General features: G+C 41.5%; 1 protein-coding gene across 5 annotated transcripts; it reads left to right on the forward strand.

Moving 5' to 3' along the window:
* Window positions 1-578: 578 nt before the first annotated feature.
* Window positions 579-14,370, forward strand: LOC137273281 (carbohydrate sulfotransferase 11-like). Of its 5 annotated transcripts, none has more exons than XM_067805826.1 (6): window positions 579-727; window positions 1,861-1,929; window positions 3,188-3,326; window positions 3,762-4,018; window positions 9,554-9,606; window positions 12,993-14,370. In XM_067805826.1, exons 4-6 carry the CDS (start codon window positions 3,913-3,915, stop codon window positions 14,058-14,060), a joined length of 1,227 nt encoding a protein of 408 aa, XP_067661927.1. In that variant the 5' UTR covers window positions 579-727; window positions 1,861-1,929; window positions 3,188-3,326; window positions 3,762-3,912; the 3' UTR covers window positions 14,061-14,370. The 5 variants fall into 5 exon arrangements, with proteins under 5 accessions (XP_067661927.1, XP_067661928.1, XP_067661930.1 ...); XM_067805827.1 differs by having other exon boundaries at window positions 607-727; window positions 3,778-4,018; XM_067805829.1 differs by having other exon boundaries at window positions 662-727; window positions 1,788-1,929.
* Window positions 14,371-16,023: the final 1,653 nt, after the last annotated feature.

Consider the following 16,023-nt stretch of genomic DNA (forward strand, 5'->3'; position numbering starts at 1 on the left):
CTAGTAAGCTGACAAAGTTTATGACAAAGGGACGCTAAGTGGCGCGCTTGGGCTGGCTATTGTGTGGCAGTGCTCAGTGTAATTGTAAGCTGAGAGAAAGGGGTTAGAGAAACTGGAGCGTGAAGTATATAGTGTTTAAAAATATGCTAAACTGAATATCTAATTCAGTTAAAACTAAAGAATAAAAACGCAGAATATTTACAAATATTTCATCCTGTCACACCAGTCTTGTGAAAAATATTGTTAATGCAAACAAGAGTTCCAAAATTATTTGTGTTCGATTATGACAAGACATGGTCGATCAGTCAGTGCGATCAATCTTCGATTATTTCAATTATATCGGACCACCACTAGCTGATAGAATGCGTTGTTATTTGAGAAAGATTATATTCTTGTTATCAAATAAATATGACGACGAGACAGTGCGGTGCTGGTGTTAATATTAATCAGGAGAAGGACAATGGCGATGCGACGACCAAGGCGACAATGATGATGAAAATGATAACGACAACGGGGATGGCGTATCGATGATGAGGGACGTGCGTAGTGTGACACGATCCTGCAACATACCGGCCGGTAATTAAGTTGAAACCGACCGGGGGATAGGATATAATCTAGTAAATGCACACAGCGGAACCGTGTGACAGCTGTGGACGTGACGTGTGACTGGCTACACAGACACTGGTAGCTGGTGGAGGTGCAGAGGCGATAGTTGGTATCAGTGCAGGTAAATATACTTTTACACATCCCACATTCGTGACACAGCAAAAGTAACCTGGTTTCCCCAACGCGGAAACATGATGGAAACTGGACTGAAACTTAAGTTTCCACTTTGAATGCAGTGAGTTTCCGTTCTTTTACACTGAGTTTCAGCAATAACGGAAACTTACAATTACCCACTTTCTAAGGGTTTCTGCACGGTATCCGTTACCCACTTTCCAACAGGTTTCCGTTGAGTTTCAGTTAACTTAGAGAATCCATCAGGTTTCCGTTGAGTTTCAGTTACCAAATCTCCATCTGGTTTCCGCAGAGTTTCAGTTACAAACTGGCTTACATAGTTTCCGCAGAGTTTCTGTTGCCAGAAAACTTCTCACAGCATTTCATTTGCTCAGGTTCACAGGAGACAATTGTGTCATTGTATGTAACATACATGTTACTCCTGGTTGGCAAAGACAATAAAACGAGTTTGTGTACAATCATAACGTATACAGCAAGAAACCCTAAATATACAATAAGATTCACTGTTTTATTTTCAGACAAACAGAGATCAAACATAGTACTAACATATAACATATAAAAGATATAACACTAATTAACAGATCAGCATGTATAACAAAAATATTTCCAAAAAACATGCGATAGCTAACATTCAATTGCATCCCTTGACAGTCATCCCACACTGACAGAAAAACACACCCAAGTCAGTCACTACTATTGCTAAACATATAATAACACACAGCTTGCAATACAATACAATACAATAGTAAAATGTAATAAAGAACTTTGAAAATAAATAAAAGTGTATTTAAAATAAATATAGGTCTATTTGAAAATAAACAAAAATTAAGATTGAATAAAATTTAAATAAAATTAGAATATTTTTTTAATGGTCAAAACTACTAAAGTTTTACAAGAAGAATATAATTATCAAATTGAATTGAACATAGAAAAATTACGTTCATGCGATCGATTAGCTATTTGATAGCCCACTCAGGGACATCGTCAGGAGGTTATCCCTCTGTCATTCTGGTTTGGGCGCCTCATCCTGGTCTTCATGTTGACCTTAGTTCGGGTGGTGACGTTGAAAATTGTGGCTGAGTCCAGTGCAGACTTGTACGCCTGACTTTACTGGATTCCCAGGTATAGGAGGTCGAGAGCAATAAACTGGCATCTTCTTCATCACTCACAACTGGTGAAGTCATTTCCAAGGTGAGTATGAGTGTGTCCTTGAGTGTATATCGATCAGTGTTCATCACACGAATACATTACCCGTGAAAATCCGGGTACGAATTTGTCTTCAGTAGCCCATGCTTGCCTCCCCGTGAAAATCCGGGTAAGAATTTCTTCTGATAAGAAAATGCAGTAACCCATAGTTGCTTCCCCGTACAAATCCGGTGTACAAATTATCTTCAGTTACCCTTGCTTGTCGTAAAAGGCGCCTCACGGGATCGAGAGGTCAAATTCGCTGACTTATTTGACACATGTCATCGTATCCAAATTGCGTAGATTGATCTCTGGATTGTCTGGTCCAGAGTCCAGTATTTACATACCGGTGCCCTATAGCTGGAATATTGCTGAGTGCGGCGCCAAACAACAAACCAACTAACCAGCATCTTCAATTGTTTAACAATGATGAGCTTCTTTACTGTTTATTATGTACAACTTTACCATGTGTACACTCACACCCCGTCAGGGTATTTTGGGTGCGATGGGGTAACAGTGTTGAAATAGTTCGCGAATAGTGAAGAACCGGGGTCGATGCCCCGTATGGGTACTACGCATGAAGCCCATTACTGGCGTCCCTTGCCGTTATGTTGTTGTAGTATTGCTGAACGCGGCGTAAAACCATACCCACTCAATTACAATGGTAATATTTTGTCCAATTACCTGCCTAATGACGCAGAGAAAAAGGTAAGGGTCAATTAAAACTGATCAACTCATACATACTTAGTCACTACCAATGTTCTCTATTTCATTCGTACCTAACCCAGTTAAAACATACGACTTTAGGAATTTATAAATGAAATGCCACACGTAAAGGTTAACTATTAATTGTATCATTTTCATGATGAACCTTTTGGGGAGAAGTTGTATTTCATTATATAATCCGAGCGTTGATGAACAAGTTCCAGATTAGGAGAGTAGCATGGATGTACAACATGTACAGGGAAGTGATTGAGTGGCGCCAGTATATATAACTATGTAGTTATTTCACCCTGTAATCACAAAGCAGGACCAACCTTACGAAATCTGTCCTCACGGTTATGTTTGTGCATAGTCGCTGTATCGTCGGGGCGATGGGGTAGCCTAGTGGTTAAAGCGTTCGCTTGTCACGCCGAAGACCCGGGTTCGATGCCCCACATGGGTACAATGTGTGAAGCCCATTTCCAGTGTCCCTCGTGATTGTTTCAAGAATATTGCTAAAAGTGGCGTAGTACTAATGTACCTAGGTGTATCGTCGTTCCAGGCTGTTGATCTGTCTTGTACACGGAACGGGGCCCCTACCATCGGATAGACAGAACAGACCTGAATGACGTACGCATCTATCCAACGCTGATCAGTGGTCATTGCCATATAATCCAAGTCAGGAAAGAGCAGATCATCAGGTATTGAAGAAATAAAAATGAACGTGATAATTCTGTGTAAATCAAGATTTGTCAACCCAAATCATGTGGAAATCAAGATTTGTTAACCCAAATCATCTGTAAATCAAGATTTGTCAACCCAAATCATGTGTAAATCTAGATTTGCCAACCCAAATGTCTAAACAAAGACACGGCAGCCCAAATCATGTCGAATTCAAGATTTGTGTAATCCACAGGGGCTTGTATCGCTTTGAAACGGCGTTCGAAAGACATATAGATGTATAGACCCTACCCTAGTACTATATATAGTACTATAGACCCTACCCTAGTACTATATATAGTACTAGGGTAGTATATATAGTACTAGGGTAGGGTCTATACATCTATATGTCTTTCGAACGCCGTTTCAAAGCGATACAAGCCCCTGTGGTGTAATCAAGGCTTTTTGTTATGCAGGTCAATAATGGGCCAGGTTACATTCCATGCTTGACTAGACTTCTCAGCTAGAACCCTATCTAATTCAAGAATGAACCCGATTTGTATCACGATCGCCGCACGCGTTCCAAGATTTCTCAGCGCCATACCTGCTATGGCTTAACGAGACACAATGGCAGCTGTTCGTCGCCTGAATCTCTGCGCGTGCAAGGTGCCTCGTCCATTGGTGGCCATTGCGGCGGTGGTGATAATACTGACAGCCTACCTCACTACGATAGGCAAGTATGTTAATCACGGTTATGTGAGGTACATAAAGCTCTCTCCCTGTCTCTCAGATCACCCTCGTAGTCATTAGTTGTGTACGAAACCCTCTATGATACGATGAGCTGAGCACTACTTCAGTACTTGCCGAAAAGTTTGACTCCTGAGAGTTTCTAAGACATCGGTCCTGCCCCACAAAGAAGCACATGTGATGCATGTGGTCTCATCTTAGGCAAGTGTGTTTGTTTAGAATTGCCCCTGTTCACATGATATTTTTGGTTGGGCACTACTTCCCAAACAAAAACCGCCTTACGATATTTCGGGTTGGTTACATGTCGCTCAAACTCCCTCTTACAGTACATCGACTCTGGAACTGCTTGCTGCTTAACTATTCTTTGTGTTGGTCACGACGTACTGATAAAAACAGCGGTACTGTCATAGATTACACGGTAACTGGACCTGGCATATTGCCGATACATTTTTTACGAGCGTTACATGTTTGTTGCAAATGGACATTTATTAGATATACTCAGTTTTTAATGAGGAGCTATTATGGCATGAAAATGATACTGTCAAATTGATTTGTTTTGTGAGAGATCACACGAACACCCGAGACTCCCTAGAAAACTGCATCAGGCGCTGCTTCACAAAGCGATGTAAACCCAACGACTTTTATCACACATAACAGTGATAAATTATACGCTCAGCGAAAGGGGATAGGCTACTGACAACGTTGATTCTTTACATTCATCGCATTTTGTCACCGATATTGGTAACACGTGCCTTCACAGGTGTAGCCGTACAGTTGTAAACAACTTTCAGAAGATATTACAGAAATAGAATTGGGAATTCAGATACAGTTTGAAACGATAAAAATCGATGGTCAGTTTTTACTATTATCTGATTACATATGGTTATGTGTCATGTGATTGTACTGATCATCATTTTTCAATAATTCTTCTAAGAATTTTTCGATTGTATCAAAATCCCTGATGAAGATATTGAGGTGATACTCTTCCTCCAACATGCAGATTGATGCAGCGAAAGTAGTGCGGTATTAGAGCCAACGTATTAATGCGCAGTTATTAGGTCACCATTTCCAGGTATGTCGAACACTATTCGCCAAGGGTAATTAACCAATCATATTACAGAAAACACTCACTACTGGTTTACGATCAGAAGACGCCGGCGGGTTTTACTACGTTTGCCTAAGTTGAATTCTAATGAATCCAGGAAATTGAACGAACCAAACTATTTATCTTCTAAATGTCATACATCAATCAGCATTTTGTCATTCATTAGTCGGCTTATTATAAGTTCCGGGACTGAACACAGCGTCACAAAGGCTTCATAGAACGTCATCAAAGTTTGAAAGGTTCAGTCTAAAATGATATCAACAAATAAACGGCACAAACGACCATAGGTATCCAGTAGAGTAGCGAAATGAAATATCATTGCATCAAGAAAAAACATCTAATGTGATGATATTAAAATGAACGATATTTATTCATTCATCTGGTTTATAAACCGTCAAGCCAAACAAAACACGATCATTATGCGTGTCTCCATTCTCTAGCCGTAGGTGTTAGCATGGTTAGAATTTAATTTGTCATTTCTATGTAAATAGTCGCTAGATCTATATGTTATATGTATCTATTTAGTTGCTGTTATTATCACACTTGTTTTAGAATACCTTGATTACATTTTTAGATGCCTCAAATAATTTATTAGTTTTTCTTCATTGTCCAAATTTGGGTGTTGTTTCAAAATCAATGATCATGCACTGACAAGTAAGGACAAAAAAATAGATGATGTACCATTCTTTTGTTGTGAGGTGTTTCTTACATACCGATGTTTGTCACATTAGCGGACCCTTTTTCAAATAATAGTAAAGTTGCAATAGGAGCGCAAAAAAACATTTATACAACTCTCAAAGGCATTGGATTCTTGAAATGTTATACTGTTATGTACACTTCCTTTTCGTACTGAAATATACATTAGAAATACGTCACTGGTATCCAAACAGATCCTCTTTCTTGGTGATGGCCGGGTTGGTGTTGAGTCTCCCCCAATAGCAGGAATATGGTATGGTGATGGAAACTTTGCTGTTGGTCCACTCGGATCCTTGAAATGTTGTCAGAGCAGTGAATTGATTATCAGATTCCCAAGAAATTCTAGAACTTATCACATATGTTTAAAGTGCCAAAAGTCAAAGATTGATTTTTGTAATATGATGCAAAAACAACATCTGCCGGCAGTACCTCAACTTAACAATGTAACATGCATATATTTATTGATCATAATAACAGCTTGTTAAAGGACTCATTTTAAAGTGTCCTTCTGAGTATAGAGATTATAACAGAAAAAAATAAAATAAAATCGAATTTAAAACAAAACAAAATTAATATTTGATACGCTGTGCTAGCTGCCAGTAGGCGTATATTCAGTAGACCTATATTGAAAATACGTAATATTATGTATTCCAGTATACGTGTAATAATTCCAGTAGACCAATAAACTCACTGAAATCTTCCTCTTTTGACAATTATTTAATGTATCAATGATAAATGCACCTTTGAACACACATATTTGTGTGTGTTGATGTTGGTATCCAGCTGATGATGGGGTCTTCAACAGGTGCGAATCCATCGCAGGCACGACACATTTTCAAACGGGTCTTGGACTTGCGTTTCGGAAAAGGAACGAAAACTGCATTCCCTAGCCTCTGTTGATATCTCTCATCAGAACTGCAAGTTCGCCATGCACATCGTTTCTCCATTATAAACAACAACGGCAAGCTACTTTGCAAGATCAAGTGTCCTGACAACCGAAAGCTTGGGGGACCTAATCAGGCTAATGACTTCCTAACACCAAGCTATCCCGCGCTGATGGAAAAACGCGATCTGATTGGATGACGGGCCATCGGTCGGAACCATGGACAGACAGGTGCGTCAGCGTGAAAATACACCGCAGACACCAGCCATTGCTGGTAGGATGGAAGAGAAATCCACTGGACGGAGTACGTAGACTTATTCAGTCTATGCCAAGAAGGTGTAGATCAGTTATAACACCCTCAGTGCCTCACACCAACTACCGATCCGAACACCCCAGGCACTGATCCAAACCTCCAGATACTCATCTAAAGTCTAGTTGCTGATCCGAACGTCCCAGATACTGACCCGAATACCCTAGATGCTGAACCAAACACCCCAGATGTAAACACTCTAGGTACTGATCCAAGTACATCAAATACTGATCCAAACTCGCAGATACTGATCCGAAGAGCTTAGATACCGAAACCATAAGTCTCATTAACCTATATAGACAATGACCTACTTTACAGCCGACCCGAATTTTCCCGTGTGAAAGTGAAAATAAACACCACAAACAGCTCCGGTTAAACTGGATTCCGATTACTTGTTTCATAAGAAAATGGTATTCACAAATGAATTTTAATTTTCAACTTTAATAACACCTTCTTTCTATACTTCATGTCCTGGTTCAGGCAGCATACCTTTATTATGGAATCACTAACTGCCCCTGTTTGATGAGGTCGTAAAATGATTCACAATGCATCTGGCTCACTAGCTAAATCTGTTATGTGTATTTTGCGCTTATTGAGCGAGGTTCTGTAACGCAGAATGGGGTTGATTTAGTATTAGATCCGTACCAGATCGCCAAATCTTTCTAGCGGCAGAGCCTCGTTTTGAGATTTCCACGATTTCCAGGTTTCCATTTGTCAGAGCTCGCTGTACGACGTATTTGCAAAAATGAAAGGAGCGCAGTGTTACAATATACAAGTGCTTAGACTTATCAAATCATACTGATTAATATGTATGCATTCCGTTACATGATAGTCTAAAATTTCTAGACTGGTTATCTCACAAAAGTGCGCAATAGGACGGAGCCAAATAAACAGGAAACGAAACTGCTCTGTAATAGTGTTTTGGCATAGATCAGAACGCCTCAGATACTGATCCAAACGCCCCAGACTGATCCAAGGAATGTAGGTACTGATCCGAATACTCAGAGTACTGATCCGACCGCCCTAGACATTGATCCAAACGCCTCAAGTGCTATGTACCCATATTTGTAACATGATGCAATGCTGACGGGATGAAGAGGCTTGTATTATCTTTCGGAGTTAGGAAAGTTAGCAAACTTGCCTCTATAATTCCTGTGTACCAAAATACTACGAACTGAAAACAGTTTTTTGACATAAAATAAGCTATCGATATGCAATTTTGTATTGACATTATGGGAAATATAATCATGAAAAATGAAATTTGATATCAGACGTGCGTATTCCATGTGACCTGAGCCCGTCACCACATACTCTACACTAGGCTATATAACTACTCCAATATATCAAATCGCTGCTGTAATTCATGATTTAACATGCATGGGCCCATTATACTGTCAAAGACCTCATTATACTGTCATCAAAGCTGAATGGATCTATGCAGATACTTCGAGTTAACCACGGTTTCAAACGTTTATTTTGAAACAAATACCGTTCGACACAGCGGTAAGTGAGTATGACTTTACATCAATTTTAGCAATATTGCAGCAATATCACAGCGGGAGACACCAGAAATGGGCTTCACACATTGTACCCAGTGGAATCGAACCCTGGTATTCGGCGTGACAGGTGCTTTAAACACTAGGGTACCCCACCATCCCTTGGTGATAACGAAAATAGGTACCCGGGGGTACGAGTCTGTGCACAAGCATGCCGTCAGTGTGGTTCTAGCGCAGTTTATTAAATGGACTAATTATTATCATTCTTACTTTAACACGAGATTGTCGTGTCTGTAGCTCTAGACTGTTTTAACAGGCGCACCGTAGATATATATAAACTCCGATAGTATGTCTTTTAGTTTTGCATAGGTTTGTAACAGCTGCAGCGGTTGGGCTATTCTTGTGCTAATATTTGCATAGCGCCAATAGCTAGCTCAGATGCTGAAATGCGCTTTGTTTTTTCTCTCGATCACTGGAAGTGAAACGGCATATCGTATTGCCAATCTCAACTTCCTGGGGACAATACAACTATTGCAGTCACCAGGTGCACTGCTGCCCATTCACGGCTGGGACTAGTGATAGCACTTTGTCAAGGTTTACTGCATGTTGTTGTACCCGCAACTAGGTGTTTGCATGTACACATGTGGCCACCATCTGATCATTTACAAATGCAATCATGGATTCTTTTAAGTGCACAGATTTGTATACTGTACACAAGGTTTTATGACAACACACAAAGTTGACGTCAAGGTTTTTACACCCAGTCACAGGTGGACTCGATCTCGACACCTGAAGCTCGCTGGATCTTCTAGCCTGGCGCCTGAGCTCCCCTACCACTCCTCATCTCCCATTGTAAGAACTCTCCCCAGTTGCCGCTTGAACGATGTGGCCAAGACCCTTCTGAGAGAGTGAGTGAGGAGAAGGGAGAGGGATTGGTTGAGAAGGGTGACAGACGGGATAGCAAGCGATAAAGTGATCTCATGAATAATGGACAATGATGTGTATTATGTAGTTTTTTCTTTACCTTCCAGACCAAAAGGCGTCCCGGAAGTCAACACCTTATTACAGTTCCAGTGCGCCACAGGTAAACAGTCGATAAATGCCACGTGTTTTCAGACCTGATTTGACAAGTGAGCAAGCGAAATTCCTGGCGTTGCAAATATCAAACATTATAGATTGTTAGTATCAAGGTCAATTGCCCGCAACGACATCAATATTCCTGATAGCTAAAATCCGGACAAACAGTATGGTGAATAATTTACGCCAACAGCTGATGTAATATTGATGTTCATGTCTCACAATGCTGATAAGGAGGCCTTTGTCATGAAATGTTCAAAGTTTGTCAACTTTTGTCTTTTTTCATCACAAAAGACACACTTAAACATGTAAAGGTTCCAGTAATCTTGAAGGAAAATTTAAAGAATATTCTACATCACTTTGGAGACTGACTAAACACAAGCATGTGTTCGTACTTCATTAACTAAAACCATTTGAGTTGATCATAAAACGTCATATTATTTGATTTTACATCGTAACTTTTCATGAAATCTGCTGTAACGGGGAAAGGATTGTGTCTGAAATGGGCTTCCACAGTTATTTTTCCCGTACAACACCCCACCTTCTGGGGTCATGACCTTTTAGCATTATCATCTACCAATGAAGACGACCATGAATGAAAACTATTTGTTAGGACTTATTTTCGTCTTGATGTTTTTGCATTAGTACAGAAGAGTAAAATACGCTTGCTGGAAAACTTGGGATAAAAGACTCTACTTTGAAGTTTGTCATTTTCGAATCGTGACAGCAGGAAAATGAAGACGACTTCTTGTTTACAAACCCGAAATCTTACGTAACACTTTTATGTGTAGCGACCGCATAAATCCGGAAGTGATAGGTGCGCGAAAATAGTTGACCAAACACAGGTATGTACATGCTTTCCTAGTTGTCTATACACAGGTGCGTACATGTCTCTCCAGTTGTCTATACACAGGTATGATTATGTCTCCCCCGTTGGCCAAACACAGGTATGTACATGTCTCTCCAGTTGTCTATACACAGGTATGATTATGTCTCCGCCGTTGGCCAAACACAGGTACGTACATGTCTCTCCAGTTGTCTATACACAGGTATGATTATGTCTCCCCCGTTGGCCAAACACAGGCAGGTAAATGTCTCTCCAGTTGTCTATACACAGGTATGATTATGTCTCCGCCGCTGACCAAACACAGGTATGTACATGTCTCTCCAGTTGTCTATACACAGGTATGATTATGTCTCCGCCGCTGACCAAACACAGGTATGTACATGTCTCTCCAGTTGTCTATACACAGGTATGATTATGTCTCCGCCGCTGACCAAACACAGGTACGTACATGTCTCTCCAGTTGTCTATACACAGGTATGATTATGTCTCCCCCGTTGGCCAAACACAGGCAGGTAAATGTCTCTCCAGTTGTCTATACACAGGTATGATTATGTCTCCGCCGCTGACCAAACACAGGTATGTACATGTCTCTCCAGTTGTCTATACACAGGTATGATTATGTCTCCGCCGTTGGCCAAACACAGGTACGTACATGTCTCTCCAGTTGTCTATACACAGGTATGATTATGTCTCCGCCGTTGGCCAAACACAGGTATGTACATGTCTCTCCAGTTGTCTATACACAGGTATGATTATGTCTCCGCCGTTGGCCAAACACAGGCAGGTAAATGTCTCTCCAGTTGTCTATACACAGGTATGATTATGTCTCCGCCGCTGACCAAACACAGGTATGTACATGTCTCTCCAGTTGTCTATACACAGGTATGATTATGTCTCCCCCGTTGGCCAAACACAGGTATGTACATGTCTCTCCAGTTGTCTATACACAGGTATGAACATGTCTCCCCCGTTGGCCAAACACAGGTATGTACATGTCTCTCCAGTTGTCTATACACAGGTATGAACATGTCTCCCCCGTTGGCCAAACACAGGTATGTACATGTCTCTCCAGTTGTCTATACACAGGTATGAACATGTCTCCCCCGTTGGCCAAACACAGGTATGTACATGTCTCTCCAGTTGTGTATGCACAGGTATGAACCTGTCTCCCTCGTTGGCCAAACACAGGTATGTACATGTCTCCCTGGCTGTCTACATACAGGTACGTACATGTCTCTCCAGTTGTCTATACACAGGTATGAACGTGTCTCTCCAGTTGTCCATACACAGGCGTGTACATGTCTCCCCCGTTTACCATACTTAGGTACGTACATGTCTCCCAAGTTGTCCATACACAGGTATGTAGGGTCAACCCCGTTGACCAAACAGGTATATACATGTCTCCCCACATTCCCCAATGATGTTTACATGTCTGGCTATATCATGTGTGTACACTGAAGTACAGTCATCATTAAATAGATCACCCCACCTGACTGGTGAATGTTTTAAGAGGCAGGTACCAGTGTTTTTCGAGTCAAGGGACGCCTACGTTTGGGCACAGTTACACACTACGTGACCCCCCTGTTAAAATTGGTCTTCAATAACCCATGCTTGTCATAGGATATGGTGGTCAGACTCGCTGACTTTGTTGACAAATGTCATCACATCCCAGCTGCGTAGATCGATGCCCATGTTCTTGATCACTGGATTGTCTGGTCCAGATTCGAATGTTTACAGACCTACGCCAAATAGCTGAAATATTCCTGAGTGCGGTTAAAACTAAATTCACTCACTCGGATATTGCGTGTTATCTTCACAACAAGTGATTGTTAATATATTTACAATACCTATCTGTGTGAAGACTTCAAGACCGGTCGTTGTGTAGATAAACTTACATGCGTCTCTTGTTTCTGTCTCTTGAAAAAGGGCATAAACGACAAGTTTAAACCATCCTTGAAACTGGGCATAAACGACAAGTTCCCAAAGTCTAAACTATCGTGATTTCATACAGTATTGAGGTGGATCTTCCACACATCCTCTCGTGACTGAACGCCAGTGATACCTGTGATTTTGAAAACTAAAAACGGAATACTTCTTGTGCATATGTGTTCTGTGTTCATTTGTACAAATAGCAAATTCCAAATGGAGGTGATTAAAAGGTAACAACTGATTGGTTTGAGAACCCTTGCAATCTGCATTCAAACTGTGAGTTCTACGTTAGCCCTCTGGAAGCGACCTTCTATAGAATCGGATCTTAACGCAAAGAAGAGAAAATATCGTATTTTAGTGCGACTGACACCATCCTCTTTGCAGTTAGACTTTACAGATGGGTTTTCAGTGAGCTTTAGCTGTCGCTTCTGTCTTTCATTCTTACACTTTTTAGTCATCACAATATCATTATATGACAACGTCTGCACGCAATGATTTCTTCTGGAGACAGTTGGTAGTAATTCGCCGTGACGGGCTATGTTCACTAGGTGGAAAAGACAATCTTCCTACCGTTTCAAGGTTACCGTTCTGATCAACTCATATAATATTTTTTTTAGATGCTACACCCCAACGTGGTTGAAAGCAGCCCCTCTGTGTACGTAACGCGACGACGTCGCTTGCGGCAGCTGTGTGAGGGCAGCAAAGGAACAGGTCGAACAGAAAACATCCTCGTCTACCGCAACATGTCCTATGGTGTAGTAGCTAAGGCGGGCTGTACGTTCTGGATCCGCGTTTTCCGATTCCTACATAACGATACCATGGGGCGTATCCTTGACAGCCCATTCCAGATGACGAGATACGAAGCTCACGGCGGACCCAGGAAGATCAAGATGTACAGACTTCAAAATAAGGAGGACAGACGTGTTGTCATGGCAACAACACGTTTCATGGTTGCAAGGAACCCATTTACTCGATTGTTCTCCGCTTACATTGATAAACTGTATCTGCCTGACTTTTGGTCCAGCGCTGGTAAAACAATCGTCTCTCGTCGAGAGAATGCATCTTCTGTAAGTCTGAGGTGCGGACACGACGCCTCCTTCGCTGAATTCCTTGAGCATGTTGTTCGTGTCGGTGAACGTAATGCCGTGTCTCTGAACGGACATTGGCGTCCGATAGAGCACACCTGCAACCCATGCGCTTTCAAACCGGAAATAGTAGCCACGCAGGAGACATTCTCGCGAGATTCTCGCTATATACTGGAAAGATTCGGCCTTGGGCACTTACTACAAAACCACTCTCACGCAGATCACGTGCAAGACGAGTTGACAATACTTACAGACTGGAACTATCACCCACATGACGAGTGTCTGACCCGGAAGCAGTTAGCTGGAAGGTTATGGAAGACGTTTCAGATCAATGGCTACCTTACTCCCGGTTCGGAGGTACTTTTAGAAGCGGAGTCTTCGGAGAGTCTGACACGAGACAAACTAAAGCAGCTGATGTTAAGATCCTATCGTGACGCCATGTTGACAAAACAACAGAGTACAGTTCAGAGACGATCGTACCTGAGACAGGCCTACGCCTCGGTTCCACGTAACATACTTGACAGAGTGGTCAAGCTTTACAGAAATGACTTTTTATACTTCAACTATGACAGCTCAATAGACACTCTTCTACGTAAGTGAGCGACATTAGTTTTACGTTGCACTCAGCAGTATCCCATCTGTATGGTGATCTATAAGCAATCGAGTCTGAAACTGACAATCCAGTGATCAACATCATGAGCATCGACCTACGCAACTGGGAGTTGGTGCCATGTGTCCGCGAGTGTCAGTGGGTCAGACCACCGCGGTTCCCGTTCGTCGACTGTTACGACAAGCAATGGTTTGCTGAAGACCAGTTCTAACTCGGAATTTGACAGATCCGTATCTGTATGCAGTAATGGGACTACATAGACAGCCATGAGTGAAGAAAATAAAGATAAACTGTTATTCATGATCGTATGCTCATTTTATGTTGCATGAAACTGAGACATGCAGTGACAGAAGATAACTGTGACAATTATTTTCTGTTGAAATTCTATTCATATGCATGATCCACTCATCCTAAATATTTAGAACGGCGTCTGCCTCTTAGCAACCTTTTATTTAAGTCTGACTTGTGATTTCACAAGCTTTCTCACCCACCATTAATTCATATAAGTATAAGTAATTAAAGTGTGAAATGTTCCAACACATTTTGATATGTTAAATTAAAGAGTCAGTGCTGAACCGATCACCTCACGCCGGCTTCATCAACAGGTTTACGCCACCTTTAGCAATATTTCAGCAATATCAGGGCGGGGGACACCCAGAAATGTGCTTTACACATCGCACGCGTACGCATGTGGGGAATCGAACCCGGGACTTCGGCGTGACGAGCAAACGCCTTAAACACTAGGCTATTCCACTGCCCTCAGAATAATTTAGTAAATTTAGGTTTACACCACTTTTACTCATGTGGGGAATCGAACTTGTGCGCGCTTAACCACTGGGCTGACTTACGTACCCTGCCTCGGATGTTGGTAAGAGCTAGTGTGAGATTTATGAGATAACAGCTGCAAGGAAGGGTCGGGGTGGCAAGTGCTTCATCTATATTAGAGCATGCACAAGAAACACTTGAGATATTCTATTCCCCTTGAACAAATATTAATTCAGACAGTTTCGAAAAGAGAGTGAGTGATCGAGTGAGTAAGTTTATTTGCAGCAATATCACAGAGGATAAACACCAGAAATGGGCTTCCAATTATGTACGGCCCTTATATCATCAGCATGGAGAGTTCTGTGGAAAAGTAAAGAATTAGTCCCAAAGTGGAACTGTACTATAAGAAAAGCCAAACATAAAGAACGGTTGTTCACTGACATGTTATTCAAAATCCAGATTTTAAAAACATTCAGCAAAGACACAAGACACAAGACACAATTCCTGATATGAGCATATATGTCACATGTTGCCAAGGTCCTCAGTGGCAAAGCCTTTTGAAGTTTATTTTGTGTTCATATACTTAGACTGACATCCGGAAAAGACGAAGATCCGAATCGGTTATGGGTACCAGTTCTGATTATGTGACCGACCTGTGAAGATCCGGGTTAGAATATTGATCTTCATCAACCCGCTGCCATATAGCTGTAATACTGCCGAGTGCGGCGTAAACCTAAACCCACTCAGTGATCGTGTGACCACTTACAATGGGAGAGGTTCAAACATTCTCACCTGTCTCTGTTATATACATGAAGAGAACAGAATATTACAGACACGGTACATGCATTCTTCTTCTGACATTGTGTATTGTGAATGAGTGGGTTTAATTTTAAGCCGCTTTTATTAATATTCCAGCAATATCACGGCGGGGAACACTAGAAATGCGCTTCACACAGTGTACCCATGTGGGGAATCAAACCCAGGCCTTCGGCGTGACTAGCGAACGTTTTACCCACTAGGCTACCCCACCGTCCCCCTTGCCGTATTAGCAGTTGACCATTCCTCTTCAAGACGAATGGGAGGGTAAACTGCAAGGAATTTTATTAAAGCGTTTTCCAGAAAATGCATTCTGTTGAGACACTAGATGCCTGTAACATAAACATGAAAATATTGGATGATTTTTTGTGC

The sequence above is a fragment of the Haliotis asinina genome, chromosome 2, assembly GCF_037392515.1.
Source record: "Haliotis asinina isolate JCU_RB_2024 chromosome 2, JCU_Hal_asi_v2, whole genome shotgun sequence".
In the NCBI taxonomy this organism is placed as follows: Eukaryota; Metazoa; Mollusca; class Gastropoda; order Lepetellida; family Haliotidae; genus Haliotis; species Haliotis asinina.

Coding starts and splice junctions, on each gene's coding strand:
- LOC137273281 (XM_067805826.1), top strand. CDS start 3,913: ATGGCAGCTGTTCGTCGCCTGAATCTCTGCGCGTGCAAGGTGCCTCGT. Junction 4,019..9,553: donor AGCCTACCTCACTACGATAG/GCAAGTATGTTA, acceptor TTTACCTTCCAG/ACCAAAAGGCGTCCCGGAAG. Junction 9,607..12,992: donor ACAGTTCCAGTGCGCCACAG/GTAAACAGTCGA, acceptor TATTTTTTTTAG/ATGCTACACCCCAACGTGGT.